The 18,473-nt window shown below is 35.7% G+C and overlaps 1 protein-coding gene across 1 annotated transcript in view; it reads left to right on the forward strand.

Moving 5' to 3' along the window:
- The window catches only part of SEPT7 (septin 7), a 65,052-nt gene extending 47,523 nt beyond the window's left edge, over positions 1 to 17,529 (forward strand). Inside the window, exons 6-13 of the mRNA XM_010004361.1 lie at positions 1,147 to 1,264; positions 3,084 to 3,176; positions 4,334 to 4,430; positions 6,518 to 6,569; positions 7,408 to 7,533; positions 14,408 to 14,543; positions 15,830 to 15,969; positions 16,514 to 17,529. Of these exons, the coding sequence (XP_010002663.1) occupies positions 1,147 to 1,264; positions 3,084 to 3,176; positions 4,334 to 4,430; positions 6,518 to 6,569; positions 7,408 to 7,533; positions 14,408 to 14,543; positions 15,830 to 15,969; positions 16,514 to 16,553 (802 nt within the window). The 3' untranslated portion in view covers positions 16,554 to 17,529. The remainder of the gene's footprint in view (positions 1 to 1,146; positions 1,265 to 3,083; positions 3,177 to 4,333; positions 4,431 to 6,517; positions 6,570 to 7,407; positions 7,534 to 14,407; positions 14,544 to 15,829; positions 15,970 to 16,513) is intronic.
- The last annotated feature ends 944 nt before the right edge of the window (positions 17,530 to 18,473 follow it).

The raw sequence follows: 18,473 nt of genomic DNA on the forward strand, positions 1-18,473 counted from the left end.
AAAGAGTGAAGGGGTAGGAGGAGCCTTCCAGGTGCGTCAATAGACTGATAATGAATTGCAGCCTCTTTCTGCAGCTGTAGGATCTTTTATGTAAAGGCTTCCTGCCTCAGTCTCCACTTCAAAATCAAGACCTCGAGGAGAGCACTGCTGTGCTTGTGAACTACTTTGCTTTGGCAACTGCCCTGCAACCTAGTGTTGCCATAGGTAGCTTTTAGAATTGAGGAGAAAGGAAGTGTTTTAAGGTGAATGGGTAGCCAAACCAGTGCTCATTAATCTATACATGGGATAATGTTTGCATTTTAATAGAAGCACATTGAGAAGCTTAGAATTTCGGTGACAAGTAAAAATGTTAAATTGAAGTTAACATTCTTTAACATTTTCTTTATTCTTTTATATGTGTGTGCATATGGCTTGGAGAAGAAGCTAAATTTGAGTACCAAATGGGTCTGGTTTTTAATGTTCTTAATCCTAATTTATTTTATATGAGAAATAATCTTGTTAAATCCTGTAAGTGAATCCTTTAAGCCTGACTAAACTTGCTATAATTCTGTAGCTTTACTTTAGCAGGCAGGAAATATTGACCCACTTCAATGTTTTTTTATGTACCCATATGGTGGATTTTGTGTCATTGTCATCCTCTTTTGTACTGTTTTTTTTTATACACAGCAATTTATAGATGAGATATTTTTACTTTGATATAGAGGTAAGGGTCTTCAGGAAACTAATAAATACAAAGAAGTAAACACCACAGCCCACTCTCAGGAAGAGGCATGCAAATGAACAGAGCATGATTCATGAGTCAGGCTTGATATGGTGCTATCTTCCAGCTAATGACATGAGCTTTACTACCTTCATAGAATTGTTCTTATCACATGCTTAAATGACAGTAATTTTAGCTAGCAGAAGTCTCATGGCTACTTGTAACATTAACTTATGACTTACTCCTCTGGTGTTATACAAAGCTAAGGGATTTCCTGTAACAGTTGCAGGTAGCCTTTTGAATTTCATTCAAACATCTATCACTCATAAGTTGGTGTCTTCAGAATAGTTTTCAGGACAAATCTTGAATAATCTCTGCATTATTGTATAAGTTGTACAATCTTGTTTAATTAATATAAATGGCAAAGCTCTAATGCTGTTTTTCAGGCTTAAGCCTTTGGATATAGAGTTTATGAAGCGCCTGCATGAAAAAGTGAATATCATTCCACTTATTGCCAAAGCAGACACACTTACACCTGAGGAATGCCAACAGTTTAAAAAACAGGTGAGTTGAAAGATAAATATTTACAACATGGGATAATTTAGTAAGTTGGTCCCCATGGAAATGGTGAGATTTAACTTATATGCCTCACCCATGGAAATGGTGAGATTTAACTTATATGCAGAGTTTGAACCCTGAAGCAATGACTCGAGACAGCAAAGCTGAGTAATTTATATCTCTAGATTTAATTATGTTTCTTGGTGAAATAACCTTTTATCTATCCTCAGGGGAAGAGGTTTCAAGTGTAGTATGTTTCTTGGCAAGGGAAATAATTCACTGCTGAGATAAAAATCACTGAGGGAGGAAAGGAGCTTTCAAGATTTAGGTGCCTAACAGACGTGGTTTTGGTTTTGTTGTAGTCTTTTTAAAAAGAAATATATTTAACACTATTACACTGTTACTGATTGTATTGTGATATTCACTGTCATATTGATTAACTATATTAAAGATGCCTTAGGTATTAGATGAGAATCGGTATGCCTGTTACTCAGCCATGGGCTATGGTAATGCATTTTAAAGATCATAAGATAATTTTGACATTGATATAACTGATACGATTTATTTGTGCTTGTTGATTAAATTTGATATGAATGTCTCCAAGTGGTTTATGTTTTATTTCAACTACATGATCAGAGTAGAACATGGATTGTATTAGGATAAGGAGGACCCAGACCAGGAAAAGACAAAGCATAAAGTTTGTTTTATTGAACTATGTTCAGTACTAGTTAAGAATAAAAGAAGTTCTGAAAATGAGCTGGCATAAGGAAATGCTGTGTGCAAAGCTCTTGATTTAGGACTAAAAATTAAAGGATGCTTTGTACTTCTGAGCAAATTAAGCAAGGTGCTGTAGACCTGAAGTCTGTTTTGGTTGCATTTCATGGGATTATTTTTGATGAAGAAGTTAAAATTGTAGAATACTTCACATCTAAGCAGCTTTATCAATGAGTTGATGTTAAATAGTAGACACTTTCACAAATCAAACTTTGAAAATAAGTCCTTTCATGAAGTGGAAACTAGGTTCTTAAAAGACTGCAAACCTATGAACCAGAAATATTGCCCAGGGCTCTGCAGCGTAGCTGTCAGTTAAATGGTCCAGTGTTTTTCTGTTCTAAAATTCTGGAAAACTAATCAACTTGTTTTTATAACTAACTACCCTTCAGACAATCTGGGCAGCAAGACTACAGTCATTTTTGATGGCACTGTCACTTATTCTTGCATTTTCATTAGTGCTTACAAATACTTTTTAATACAACTAACTGGTAGAGTCAGTCCATCCGTCACGAGATGTATTAAATCAGGCAGGTGCTCCTGCTTCAAGCAACTGATTTTCAGGTGAGCTAGAAACAGAAAAGGAGTGACAGCAGTAGCTACTGTAGGAATTCAGAAGGCTGAAGTATGCCTGCAGTTATCTATTCCAGTTTTTTTTCAAGTATTCAATTGCTAGACTAGTCTGAGAATTTAAGCTGTATTGTATTAGTTTTTGCATGTGCAAGTAGAGTTGGATTAGTGTAAATCTCTGTTTGCCTGGTTTAGCAAACAGCCATTTACTTTTGCTATCTTGCATTGATAGACAGTATTCTGTTAACTTTGTGGCTGTGGATTTGATCCTGTCTTCTCCTGACTAAGCAGAGCTGATTCCAACACTACTGGGATCACCTGATGGTGTTAAATAAATGCAAGGTTTATGCTGTAACTTAGTCACCTTAACGTGCAAAGAACTTATAAATAAACAGAAGGAGGGAAAATCTGATTGCAGCAGGAAGTAAATTGAGTTATTACCAGGTCTGAATTTCTGAAACAACTAACATACTTTTTGTTTTAGATAATGAAAGAAATCCAAGAACACAAAATTAAAATATATGAATTTCCAGAAACAGATGATGAAGAAGAAAATAAGATTGTTAAAAAGATAAAGGTAAAGAATTTTCTTTCATAAGCTGCTTACTGGGAGGGGAGGGTAGAGAGCGAAAAACGGCTAAAATTCAGAATGAGAGCACTAGATTACATACTCATTAATAAATTCCTAAAGATGACTTTTAAAAATTTCATTTCTATTTGACTTTTACCCACCAACCACCTTCTGTTTGTGAGCTTTGAAGGAGGCAAGGGTTGTCTTTCAGACAGAGCTGTGCAGTGGCACAAAGTGTGGGCATTGTAGTTAATAGCTGCCTAAGTAATTGATACACTGAAACCTTAATGGAGATGAATGACTAAAGAAAATCAAAAGGGCTGCCAGACTGTTGAAAGGCTTTTTCTTAATTTTCTTGGTTTTCTTGGTTTTTTGAGTTTGTTCTTTTATGCTAAAGTTGATCTTGTATATGTTTCTGGAGCCTTGCTTCTGTTTGTTCAGTAGCTTTAACAGCTTGTAATAGCTTTTACGTTTTTTTGTTAATGTGGGAGTCACCTGTGATAGAAAAGAAATAGCAGAAATGGAAGATATTCAGGGACTATGCAGGGGGGTTATGACTGTATTATCTTTAAGATCCCTTCCAACTCGAACCACTCTGATAGGATATGAGTAAGCCTGAAAGAAGAGCAGAATAAAAGCAAGGACAACAGTCCAAAATACTTAGCTTTGTACACTGTTCCTTTCAGCTACTTGAGGCTGCTCTTGGCTCCTTTGTTTCTTGTTACACTGGAAAGATCTTAGGTTCAGCTGAAAACAGAAACATAAAGTAGTTCTTTGGCAAACCCTTTGAAAACTGGATACAAGATCCAGTCAAAGTAACAGTCCTTGTAGCCAGTGGGAATATGAATTGATAAATAATTACTGTGAAGTTGATAAATAGGAAATTATTTGCCTGTTGCTTAGCCTACTTAGTAACAGTAATGTCTGTTTCTTAACTAAATTTACAGAAAACAGCAGTGTAAGGAATTTCAATGGGGGGGAGGGTGTATGCATGTCATTAAACTACAGAGGTCAATAAACATAACTATTCTTACACTTTGGTGCGGTAACACTGCAATGCAGCTTACTCAAACTAGCTTACATCAAGTGTAAACTTGGGCATGCTTTCAGTATCTTTTGGCAGTAGAAAGTTTAGTTTTTAAAGCAAATGCTTTATCTCGTAGGACCGTTTACCTCTTGCTGTGGTAGGTAGTAATACGATCATTGAAGTCAATGGCAAGAGAGTTAGAGGAAGGCAGTACCCATGGGGTGTTGCAGAAGGTAAGGCTTTCTCATTAATTTTATCCGTTTAAAAATTATTAGTCTGTATTTGAAATTTTTGAAATGCTAAACTTGAATGTACTTTGGTCTGGAAATATATCAAATACCGTTTTATCATTTTGACAGTCTTGGAACAAGGTAAAGGTTCAGCAACATGTAACTTTGCAAGCAGATTCCTTTTAAAGCCTCACTGAGGAGCAGTGAAATCTGAAGTAACTGCAGTTTATGATTAGGCTTAAATACAACTTTTTGCTAGCATTCTTATTTTTCACATAAAAACTATTTCTTTTTTTTCCCCTTTCTAGAGTATTTACATTATAAATCTTAACTTTAATCAGTTTGACTAGCATAAATTAGATTTTAAGTTTCTGGAAAGCTTGTTTTTTTGGGTTTTTTCCCAAAACGTCTGAGTCTTTATTGTTGGGGTGTAGCAACAGGAAGATACCTCATAATTTAATACTTTTGATAGTTCTTTCTGTTGATTTGTTTTAAATTAATTCAAAACTTACTTTCTGCTGTTACAATTATCTTAAGGCCTCTATGTTCTTCTGGCATGTGCTTTAAAGCTGTTCACTTACTTCAAGTGGCACAAGAAAAATAAAACTTGCTCCATGCTGCATTAGTGAAAAAAGTCAATATTAAACTGTTTTTTCATGATAGTTGAAGACTTTTCTTTGTAGTGTGCATGTATTGAAGAAAGAGAAGATATTTTTTCCCCTCACTATTTCTGCCTTCTGAGGGCAATGGACTGTACATTTGATGCAGTGTAAAATAGACCAAAAAAAACCCAACCATAAATCAGTATGGACCAATACTTTAAAGAGAAATACTACAGCACTTTGAAGTGCCTGTCTGGCAGGAAATGAGGTTTGGCAGAAAGAAAAGCAGCTGCACCAGAGAGGATCAAGCTTTATTTGAAGGCTCTTCTATTAGCATTTAGAGATGTACAAAATGGTGCTGCTTTTCTCAGTTTTAAAATAAACTTGGTAAATGTTTCATACTCATGTGCTTGTATAACTTTGGGAAGGGAAGAACTATAGCTACTCTTGTAAGTGTCCTTTATTCTGTCAGCTACAGACAGAATACCTAGAAATTATGTTTCTTGGGGAGTTTGACTTCAGGTATTACCTGAACAGAACTTAGTAGTTTGTGGAAAAACAATGGAATAAATTAATGCAGGAGTGCAAACATAAAATGAACACATGAAGAGGCTTTGTGCCTCATTCTTCTGTAGGATTCACTGAACTTACCTGAGTTATTTTAATTCCTTCATCCTGTTTTTTCTTCCTTCCTATGAAAGTGTTCGTCATTGCTTCAGGGGCACACTGAAACCTACCTCCTTGCATTTCTTTTGTATGCACCAAGAGCTTTGTTTGTTGCCTTCTCTCTCTGCACACCAGAGCATTCTGGTTTGTGCATTTTTCTCTAGTGTCATTTCAACATCTATCAGGGAAATGCCAGTCACAGCATCAGCCTCCTGTACGATAACAGGATGATAGGCACAGCTGCAGTGGATGGCATCTAATGACAGCTGCCAACTCTCTCTTTTGAACTGTAGGTATTTGCATCCAATTAAATATATCATCTTCCTTTGCTTAGTTAATAAAGAACTAAAACCACATTAAAATTAAGATCTTTGCAACTCATTTTGTGAGGCAGGGAGAAATAGATTGCATTGTTTGTCTTTTGAAGGTTTTGGATATAGCTGGATCTAGGCTCAGGTCTTTGCTTAGTGTCTGATCCTTAGTTATACAACTATGCTGGCAGGGTCTCCAAAGGATCAGAAAGTTAGTTAAATGGGAAAAACTGTGTTTCTGTTGGAATAGCTTATTCTTCTGTACTGACTCGGAGTATAGTTTGGCAGTATTTCTTGGGCAAGCATAGGAAGTTTGCTGGTAAAATAGATTGATACAGTTATATCATTAATGCTCTCCTGCTATTAATACATACACTGTTGAGGAAGGAAGGACTGGAAGTGATCTGTTGTTCAAATGAATGTAGGAAATTATTGACATCTAAAAGCCTGACCTCTGTGTAAGGCACACGTTTTGGTTGATGTCTCAACAAAAATGTTCCTCTTTCTACAGTTGAAAACGGTGAACACTGTGACTTCACAATTCTGAGGAACATGTTGATAAGGTAAGTCTCGTAGGTAATATTAAGTTCTCCTAATATATCTGAAAGATTGGAAAGTAATATATTGGAGAAAAAAGGATTTAATCTAGGGAGTACATAGTAATCACTATTAGTTTTAATTGTAAGCAGTATCTTATACTTCATGAAATCTTGTTTAACCACACATGTAGCATGTGGTGGTGGTAATGATTTTTTCAATAGTTGCCCTTACTTTCTGATTACTTGTTCTTAAAACCATAGGGACCTATAGGCAATTTTTAAAATATTCAGTGCTGCAGTTGCCTGAAGCAAGACTGCCTGTGTTCTGTTGTGTTAGGCACAGAGTCTTCATAGCACTTCAGTGACCTCTGCTGTAACAACTGTTAGTTGGATTTTTAAGCTTTGCTTTTTTTCTGCAAGCTGACAACGGCAAATTAGTAAAGGAAACTAATGGTTTGATCTTGAACTTTACATTTAGCTTTTAGCAAACTTAAAAGACAAAAGCTAGGAAGTTTGGCTTGCTTGTTGTTTCTTGCCTGACACCCTTTGTTACATCTACTACAGTAGTAATACACAATTTTTGTGTATGTTCTCCAAATACTGGCAGTTTTATCCAGAGATTGGTCCTGTACGTTAATGTTTCGGATACTGAAAACTTGAGATAGTTCAGTGGAAAATAACCTGGTATTTTTGTGACTTGGCTGTCTTGACAGCTCTAATTTAAATGGAAGAATGACAACATTGTGGGGAATAGGACATTAAGGGAGGGATATAATATAAACCGTTCTGCAAAATTAACATGGATTTTTCAGGTAGTATTTTGTATTTGTGTGCTAAGCTGATAAATTACACTTATTGACAGAACTCATATGCAGGACCTGAAGGATGTCACTAACAATGTACATTATGAGAACTACAGAAGCAGAAAACTGGCAGCTGTTACATACAATGGTGTTGACAACAACAAAAATAAAGGGCAGCTAACAAAGTAAGTTCCTCTTCAGGTGGTATTGCACTTTTCTTTTTCTCCTTTTGTTTGTTTGTTTTACTTGTTTGGTGGTATGTGTGGTGAGATTTTTGGTTTGGGGTGTTTTGGCATGCCAGTGGTTTTGTATTTATTCTCCAGTCAGTTGCCTCTTCACCCTGTTCTGGTCTGAACACTGTGTACTTCTCATCTACTCTAGAATTTGTTTTTCTGTTTCTCTAATGTTTACAGTAGTTTAACTGAACATGTCAAATAACTGGGTCTTGGTTAGATTCAGTTCTGAAGAGAAATCCTTACATTTACTATTTCTGTCTCTTAAATTTTATTTCACTGGTACTTATTGCAATGTTTTGTGCATTAGTGTTTGTTTTGGTTTGTATACTGCTTTTGGGATTATTATTTCTTTTGGCATGAACACTCAATACTCCAGTGCCAGGGATGTTTTTGAGAAGACTGGGTTAATATTTGTTTAGAAACTTTGAAAATCCAATCCCACAACTGTCAGCTTTGAAATGCAGCCCTGGCTACTTCCATTGTTGTTTAGCATGGCAGGGAAATTACTCGGAGAGGAGAGCTGCAATGCAGGTTTTTTGGTTTTTGTTTTTCTTACCCCTAATATGTAATTTTAATTGCCTCTGACAGCAAGTTGTTTGCCAACCTGAGGAAATTACTGGCATATTTAAAAGTAGGCTCTACTGTATTATGCATTGTGAAATGCTGTTTGAGAACAGCTACAGTCTTAAATTGAAGTATTTTCTGGCTCTGCATTTATCAACTGTATCAACAATAATTAGTGATTAAATTATTACTAATTAGTGATACTCTTATTTGTAAATTTTTATTTTAATACAAATTTCTCAGCCAAAATATAGGGTAATGTTCTGTTCAGCTATATCAAATTACAGCTGTTCTTCCTGAAAAAGGTCCCTGAATTTAGTTGGAAATATCTACTATTCCCATCCTCACTAGAGGAGCATCTATTCTACACTATCTTAATGCTTCAAATGTGGCTCTGAGAGAGGGATTTAAGTGAGCATGATTTAGTTCATCTAATGTGAGCCTACATGAACAGAATAGTATGTCGGTTGTATCAGCTCTTCAAAAGTGTACTTGAATGTAGATAAAGTTTGCAGTGATGTCAAGTCTTAAATCAAATGTGTATCCATAAGACAGTGATTACTTTTTCTCACTGTCATGTTTCTTGCCATGATATTCTTTGATTCTTATCTCAAGGCTTCTGAGTGCATATGGCAAGTATGTCAGAAATATTTCTCAAGCTTACTCTTGTAACAGTACAGTGATGAATGGTAAGCAGAGGAGGAGTTTTAAGAACCAAAATTGCTAAATGAGTCAGTGTGGAAAAAATGGGTTGGAGGGCATGTAAGGTAGTTTGCACATTTGAGAAGAAAATGGTGCAGGTTGGCACATCAGAGAAGAAAATGTGCTTGAGTGCAGGAACTTGAGCCAGCTTTCTCTTTGCGAAGGTGATAAGAGTATTAATAGTAGCATAGAATAGAAGATACTGGGTTTCCCCAAGGACTTAACTTGCTATTACTATACTTTTTACTGTACTATTGTTTGCTTTTACTGTACTGAAAAGTGAAACTTTTTCATTGCCATTTTGGATATTGGAGGAAGATGTTTTGATTTTGGTCTTTTTGGTTATTTAATACTATTTTTTTATCCTTTTCCAAATCTTACTGTGTTTCCCTTGGATTTAGAATTATCTTAATTTTTGGTTGTAAGTTTCACCACTTCTTGTTTTGTGCTTGCTTAATTGCCTTTTAGTCTGCACCTGCTTACTTCAAGTAAGGATTGGTTATTCTGCATTTTTTTTTAAAGAATAACAGTGATTTTTAAAGTTTACTTTTTATTCCCTTGTTTCAACCATAACAAAATGCATTTTTGCATAAATGCATATACCAGATTTCAAAACTGTTTTCATGTTTTCCATTAGCCCCAGTCAGTTGATAGCATTGTCAAGGTTTCCTTTTTAGCTAGGGTTTATGTTAGGAGGGTCTGAAGTACTCTGCTTTCTGAAGCATGCTTACTTATGCATCTCTGGCCATCTCAGGTCACTGCTGCCCCACCTGAATATTTATTTCTAGGTAAAAGTGCCTTCTGGAACAATTTTCTCCATAAGTAATCTGTTGCTCAGAACACTGCAGTACTGCAGCTTGGAGGTGAATATATACAGCTGGTGATTTTAGCTATCAGGTTTTCTTTTTTCAAGAGAAGAAATAGGTTACTGCAGTTTGTTTGATTCAGCCATTTGAAAGATGGCAAAGTCTATTACAAACTTGCAAGAAATAATTTGAACCTCTCCTTAGTTTGTTCCTCCAAACAAAGGGTAACTAAGCAAGTAAATAAAATTATTTAATGCGTATTCTGGTTATGAAGCAGCTGATGCTATCCTTTATCCATATGTTGAGTTGCAGCTTTTTTTTTCTTAAGCTTTTTTGGCTTCAGTGTGTTTTCGTAGTTTTGAATCTTGAATAGTTGAAGGAGCATAGAAAGAATTCTCCTGATTAACCACATGTCCTCCTGGAAATTAATTGAAAGAGGGAAGAACAGGTATTAGCAGTTTATCTCTGCATCCCCTTGGGAATTGTATGGTGGCCTGCTTGCCTTTTGAAAGAAGTGTCTGTGTCTCAAAGTGAAGCAATATTTGACTTGTCCTCTGGAAATCTGATTCTTTCATGGGATCCCGTATCTCTATATGAGAATGGAGATGTGCTCTGATGCTATCTGGTGGTATTATAGATACAACCTCTGCCTCTGGAAACTCCTAAACTGCTGCTTTGTAATGTGGGAGCATATGTGTAAGAGGAAATTTACATGCAGTGGTTCTTGTATTTTTCCAATAGTATCTCCTACTGGCAGCTGTTGGAGACTGATTGACCTTCATATCTTTGAAGCAGCTGTACTTTTATGATCTTAGCAGATTTTGTTTTTCATGCAACTGGTGAGATTTTTCTTTGAAAAAAACAAATGCAAATGTGAAAACAAATATAATTATGTGCTACAAGTTTTAATAATACTGTGCAGATGAACTGAAGCAGTTTCTTCTTTCCAGTTGATCATTTTCTTTCTCGTTTGTCTCATTTGATTTGGTGAAATTCTGACTGTTCTATGAGTGGCTCATTGACCTAAGAGCAATCCAAAGCATGTATTTTCCATTATTTTATAGCTTTTTTGTGTTTTAGGTTTAGTGTCTGATTTCTTCAAATTTTCAACATCATTCCATCCATTAAAAAAAAACAAAACATCAAGGGTAATCTTCATATATATGGATATCTTGTCTCTTCAAGCTGTCTTATAATTGTAATTTCACACATGTGCTAAACTTTATTTTACTGAAAGTCGTATTGTACACTGTAAAGATGAGCTTTAGCCATCTCCTGATCTGTTCAACAACCTGTCACACAGGGTAGGTAGCAAAATACACAATGCATAGGTCCTTCTAACTGCTGAGCTTGGGCTACTTCTAACTCCTTTTGCCTATATTCTTAGTGAATTCTGTGAAATTGTTCTGATATTATTAAGCCCATCTTACTATATGGTGGAACTTAATATCAGAATCTTGTTTTCAGACTTTTTTCACCCTCCTGTAGTATTATTAGTGAAGTGCTAACAACACACGGGCATGCTCGGAGTTGAGCATTGTCCTCTCTGGAGGTGACCAAACCTTCTTCAGAGCTGAAGGCACCCGCCGGTGAGACCTCTGCTGGCCATTGAAGTTGAGTGCTCTTTTTGTAGCACAGGCACATTCGTGGGTTTTCAATATGATGTCCTTTACTGGGTTACAATTTTTAAATGAAGAGATAAGGTTTGATATAGCATTGGTTTCCGAAGACTTGTTTAGAGAGTGGTTTGGGTTTTTTTCACATTGCTAAAATACTTAAAATTGCTTTCAAAGCATGCATATTTTGGGGAAACTATTCCTGAAATTATTCGCACATGAAACCTGCATTAGTATTTACATGGTGTAGTGATTTACTAACTGAATTTGAAATAAATATAACAAGCTTTAACTAACAGTCTTTCCTTTTACTGTGAAAAACTTGCTTTTGGGGGAGCATATAATTAGCTTTAGGAATCTATTAATAATGAGCTTACTTTTTTAAATTATTGCTTTTTGGTTTTGTGGTTTTATTTAAGCATGCTAAGCTAAGCCTCTGTATTTTTTGTTTTTTAGATTTGACACAGTTGAAGGCATGTAAGTGGTCATTTAAATTTTTCCAAAAAACTTAAAGACAAAAATTCTTTAAACACAAAAAGGGTTTCACTGTTTAATGTTTCAAATTTAAAACAATTTCCTGTTATCCAATTCTTGGCATTGTTGTTGGTTTTTTTTTCCCCCTAGTGTTTTGGGTTTTTTTGTTGTTGATGTTCTAAAGCTATGCTAATGTAAACTTTAGGAAGTTATAAATACTTTCGGTGACAAATTTCTCTGTAAAACCCCATCCTTTTTAGAAACCTCTTGGCTAAGCCTCAAGACAAATTTGGTCAAATTTCAACAATGAGTAGAAGTGCATAAATTACAGAATTCCCCCAGTTTCTATCTGTAGCTCCATCATGTTTATTTAGATGGAATTAGTGGAATTTTCATCCTTACCTGTAAATTTACAACTTTCCATTGTATTAGGGAATTATTTACTTCAATCTTTCCTGGCCATGGTTTTATTTTATTACTGGCTTGCAGAGGTTCCACTTTGCACATGTCTAGAATAATTTTTCATTTTTGCAGATTATTTTACAGGGCTGTTTTCAGATACATCCTGTTAAATCAGTTGAATGTTTTACATCTTCGTTCAGTGTTTTGGGGTTTTTTTTCATCTCATTTTTTTTTTTTTCCTTGAGTCACTTGTATAGTTTACCCACATCACATACTTAAGACATAACAAAACCAGTTGTGACCTGTGTTGTAAAGTTCTCAGCTGTAGGTGCTCACTTGATTATGAAGTTTTCTGTGCAGACTGATTATTATCACTTTCTCAAATACGGCTCAGGTTACATCCCCATTAGATTATTAGGTTGTCAATAGAAGGATGGTTCTGCTCCCCTTCCAAGTCTGTAGAAACCACAGCAATGACTCCTCAGGTATTTTTTGGAGAGCAGATACATTTGAGAACTTTACACTTCTAAAAGGTAACAAGAAAATGGTTTTGTTTAGACAGCTGGTTAGCTTCTACAAGTACTGCTACTCACCTCTTCTTTAACTTTCTTCTTATTTTTGTGTATTATTGTGCTTCACCTGTGTTTAACTGATTTTTTTTTTCTCCTTGACAAAAGTTGCTAGCACTTGGCTTTTTAAATGGCTAAAAGCCAGTGGCTAAACACTTGAGGATCAGTTTCAATTCCACATGCTAGACAGCATTTTACTCACCAATTCAATTTACAACTGTTCAGATTCACTTTTATTTTTTTCATGGAAATGCCATTTTCTTCCTCCTTGCCACTCCCAAACTGTCACTTTAAGGCACACTTGAAGATAGTGGTATTTGAAGAAGAAATTCTCATGGCCTTGAGTTCACATGACATTGATTACATTCACTGTATGGGTAGTTGTTGAAAATGGACAAGCAGTAAGGATAAAAGGAGATATTAGTTGTCAAAACAGATCTGTTTGTTATAAAACCTCCATTCTTTTAGTGGCAAATTCAGAATCAAAATAGAGGTTGTTAATTATGTTTCAGTCATTACTGAAAGTTGGTAAATTCATTCTCCTTTTAGAATGCTTTATCTACATGAATTAAATCCAAATAGGGTTTCTGTTGTTTGGTTTGGGGTTTTTTCTAAGAATTGGAAGGAATTTTATTTTTTTTTAAATAAGGCTTAGGCTTACCACCTCCACAATTTGCTGGTCTGAGAAGCTTTCCCAGTAGCTACCCTCTGCTGGCTGACTGGAATGGTTCCCTATAAATTCAACTCTTCATTTCTACCAACACAATAAGTTAAAATGTTGTTGATTTTTCAGAGTCACAAACTCAGAACTGAACAAGGGGCCAGTAATTTGTTTTGAGTGTCCCTTGTTGAACTGTAGAAAAGTCTTGCAGGACTGTATGTAGCAATAATCGCTAGATCAAAATAATCCTGTTTTATTGGGTGTTTAAAGTGAAGCTTGCTATTTAAAACCTGTTTCACTATAACATAGATAGCAGGCATATTCAACTTCAAGAGTTCAATGAAATTGAGAAAATTAGTTACCATAAAGTGCATAGTGAAATTAAAACTACTGCATATTTATTTTTAGATGTTATGCTTGTTAATAGAGTTCTAAGGAACATCTTCCAACTAATGCTTTCATGAAAGACTGATGTGCAGTTGCCTGAACCTTTGGGATTTTTTTGAAGTTACCATTTCTTCAGAAGTGTGACTGCTGCATTCAACACAGATGTAGTGTTAACTTACAGTTAGGCTCACTTTGAGCAGTGAAGACTTAGAGAGGAAATGAGACTTTTTGTCTGCAACGCTTATACTGTCTGCAACACTGAACACTGTTCATGAATTTTTGTATATATTTGAACAGAAAGAGATGCCTGAAGATCATTCGGAAGATGCTTTTTGTTGTTGTAACTTTTATTTCCTCCCTTCCCCTAACCAGGTTCTTCTAGAGATAGAAAGTCAAGAGTTTCTGTTAATGTAAATGTAATGTAAATCCAATGTGGGGAGGGGGGAAAGGATACTGTATGAAATGTGCTTTCGAGGAAAGCTTAACAGTTAATATAATAATGCAAATCAAATTTAAGCTAGCAGTACATACAGCAATGTTGTTTATCTTCAGCATTTTTATCTTGTTTTTCACAGATGCCCTAATGTAACAGACAGGAAAAAAATTCTTATTAGCTAACATCTTCTTCTGGATTTATGGCAGGAGTCCATTGGCACAGATGGAGGAGGAAAGGAGGGAGCATGTAGCCAAAATGAAAAAAATGGAAATGGAAATGGAACAGGTGTTTGAGATGAAAGTCAAAGAAAAAGTTCAGAAACTGAAGGACTCTGAAGCTGAGGTAATCAACATTTCTTAAACACCAGAATGCTTGAGGCTGAACGAGTGTAGAGGTTGCTCTTTTTGCCAAAACTTTGCAACATGGCCTCTGGGCTTTGGGGAGTACCTTACAGTAGCCTTCCAGTACCTGAAGGGGGCCCAGAGGAAAGCTGGGAGGGACTTTTTACAAGGGCTTGCAGCAAGAGGAGAAGGGGTAATGGCTTTAAACTGGAAGAGGGGAGATTTAGGTTAGATACTAGGAAGGAATTCTTAATCACTGGATTTATCTTTCCTTTTCTATCTTGAATCTTTTGAACCCATTTATGGTTTGGCCTCGACGCTCTCCTTGTTAAATGAAAAACAAGCAAACAGAAGTCTTTGTTTTTGTTTTTCATGTACTACCTCATGACTTTTTGACTGAGTACATTCTGTGATGCCAGTTTTTAAATGTTTATACAATTCTTTTTTTCTTCACCATTTGTGATTTCATTAACTTCTGCTGCATTTCTCTTAATGTAAGCAATAGACAGTACTGAGTATAAAGCATTTTTAAAAAATCTATGAAAGGAACTCTCTTTTGAAAGAATATAAAGAAAGAGGGCGTTTTATTTAGTTTTAAAAATGTGTAACCCCACACAAAAGGAAGCACTTTTCCTGACAGTGTCTCTGTTCTCACATACAACACGTTTGATTGTCAGTCTGTCCCATCAGCTTACAGAGGAGACTTCTTACACTGTGAACTGTGTAATTACTGATGGTGTAGACAATTAACTTCAATAATACTGATTCATTTATTTAGTGGATAAATTCATCCACTTAATAATGTTTTCCCAAATAGGTCCTTAATATAGTTAATACTATAGGAGGAAATCAATGATGGTGGTTTTCTTACCACACAGAGTCGAAGGTGCTGCTAATTTGTGTAATACCAATACTCAAATGCTCTGCAATTTGCTTCTTAACATTTGCATCAAACATCAAAGTATTCCTGAATTTCCTTTTTTTTGCCACATGTAGCTGCTGACAGCTCCTATTTATAACTGGCAGCATCTGGGGTGTTTTCTGTTAACTGTAAACTGAGGCTATAGGGCTAATATAATTTCTGTTATTGGCAATACCTGTAATCTGGGAGTTTTTAGTCTGTTACTTTCTGTACTCAAATATGTAAACATTATTATACACGGTTATAAATATTATTTTCTGTATAGATAAAACGCTATTAGGTATAGTTGCTGATGTTTCTTACTACAGCTTTAGAAGTTGCTGTGTTTTCAGTGCTTACTGACTCTGTCCTTAACTTTTCAATAGCTGCAGCGACGCCACGAGCAAATGAAAAAGAATTTGGAGGCACAACACAAAGAATTAGAGGAAAAGCGTCGCCAGTTTGAGGATGAGAAAGCAAACTGGGAGGCTCAGCAGCGTATTTTGGAACAACAGAATTCTTCCAGGTAAACCAGAGCCTTTTCCTGCAGTCCACAGTAATTGTCCTCTAGCTCTCTGCTAAAAGGCAATTTCTGTGGTAAATAATGGTCGGTGGTGTTTGACTGCTGTGGAAGGGACACTTAAAAGCTAAGAAAAATCTTGAACTGCTTTTAGTTATAATTGGACATATATCAGAATATTAGCTTCTAAGGCAGATTTTAATCTGCAAAAACTCTGCGTCCGTACATAACTAGAGCTATCTAAAAAATGTGTGTGTCTATGAAAGCTGGATGACGTTAAACTTCTGAGGCATGAAGAGTTAAAGCTTGGAGAATGAAAGCATTTAATTCTCCCTGTCCATGGAAGGGGAAATGTAGTGATAAATGCATAGTCTGACTTTGATCTCAAGCACTGTGTACATAATAAATTTCCGTACATTGTATTTGCAACAACTAAGGCTTTATAAAGTGCATCTTTTAAAAGATATACATTATAAAGTGATTTTTTTTAATAGGAACATATATTCATTATTTAACAAACCTTTTTTTTTTTTTTTTAATATCATTCTAGAACCTTGGAAAAGAATAAGAAGAAAGGGAAGATATTTTAAATGCATCATTTTGACCACCAGTTATGTATTAGTTGCCAATATGCCAGCCTGGACATCAGTGTTTGTTGGATCCGTTTGACCAATTTTGCACCAGTTGTATCCATAGTAATGGATTTAACAGCATGACAAATTTTTTGTTAATTTTGATGGAGAATGAGATGCCTTGAATTGTCTAGGGTGTTGTGTACTTGGAAAAATAACAGCTCTAAGTACCTTTTTTTTTTTAAAACATGTCATTTTAATGCAAAAGAGAACGTTTTACTGTTGTACAATCATGTTCTGGTGGCTTGATGGTTTACAGGTTATTAAAAAAAATGCAAGGACTTGAGACGGTTTTTAGTGAGGATAAATTGCCATAATATGATGCAAACAATGCTTCTCTATTATTCTGATACAAGAATTCCATTCAGTGCAGCATATACAATAATGTAATTTAGTCTAACACAGTTGACCCTATTTTTGACACTTCCATTGTTTAAAAGTACACATGGAAAAACAAAAGTTGTAGGCTTACAGTGCACCTAAGCTTTTTATAACAACCCTTTTATGTTTTGGATTCTTTAAATATATGCTATTCTCATTTAGTAACTTCTTTAGCCAGAAGGATCTCATTACTGCTTCATTTTTTGTAATAACATTTAATTTAGATATTTTTCCATATATTGGCCCTCCTAAATAGAGTATAGCTTCTTTCATATGGTAGGAACCAGTGAGTAAAACTTTCCTTTAACTCCCTTTTTACATTTTATGGTAAGTAGCAGGAAAACGCATTTATAGGTCATTTCTAGGCAAAATTGTGGAGTTAACTACCAACCTGTTTCTACCTGTGTGCAGTCTTTCTTTATTTTACTAGAAATGGGAATATGGCCTCAAGGAAAACGTCACCATTTCGCATTTAGCTGTATTCATATACTGCATTTCTGTATTTTTGTTTGTATTGTAAAAAGTCACATAATAAACAATGTTGTGATGTAAACCCTTGCAGTGTCAGAAATTTTAAAGGAGTTGAACAGCCAAGAACTCCTCTGGGAAACGTGTGAATTTTTTTCTCTTCTGTCTGGACTTAATTGACCTGTGTCCAAGGAGTTACTTTAAGGTATAGAAGATGCTGATGCATTGTGGAATTGTTAGACAATCCAGTGTCGAGGGGCTGTGCTCTGAACTGGCAAAGTGAGAGTCTGTCTTGCCCAGAGGAGGGCACCAAGAGCCTGCACGGGCTGTGCTGTGTCCCACTGGCTCTGGTTTCCCTAGTCACACCTCCTGCAAGCTTTTTGGTGTCTCTGGTGCTGTTGGTGTGTCACAACACATTTGCAGCCTCTTTATGGACTTCTCAGGCTTGTTAGCAAGCATGTTTTGTTGTTTGTTTGTTCTTCCCTTTTTTACTTTAGTTTTTAAAATTGTCAGTCCTAATACATGTAATAGCCAGGAACTTGATACTTAATGCAGCCAGTAAGTTGTTAAAAAATCGACAGGATCTTTTTGTCTGTCTCTGCTTGTGAAGCAATGAAGAATGTCTCCATTTTTGCAGATGTCCCTTCTGTAACCCCTGTCACTCTGTGTTCATTTTTCTTTTACATGATTTATCCTTATCAGAAATGCCATTTATCCAGCTAACTTCTGAAGGAAATTAAGGCATTTTCAGTACTCTGTATAAAGACCTCATTATAACTAATCTAAAATATACTGCCTGTCTCTTTTCAGAGAAGACATTAATTGGCAGTAAGCAGACATAGCTTTTCCTCTCAAGTAAACAGAATTGCAAAATCTGATTTTCTCAGTACATCACAGAGGGTGTGCACTGCCTGCATCTGCCCCTCACCCCCTCACATTTCAGTTTAGTTTAACACAGTGAGTAATGTGAAGAACAGGCAAGAGTTAACCATACAGACGAAAGCTGCAGATTCTGAATGGCTTTTAGGA

Source organism: Chaetura pelagica, unplaced genomic scaffold (genome assembly GCF_000747805.2).
Source record: "Chaetura pelagica isolate M959 unplaced genomic scaffold, ChaPel_1.0 scaffold319, whole genome shotgun sequence".
Classification (NCBI taxonomy): Eukaryota; Metazoa; Chordata; class Aves; order Apodiformes; family Apodidae; genus Chaetura; species Chaetura pelagica.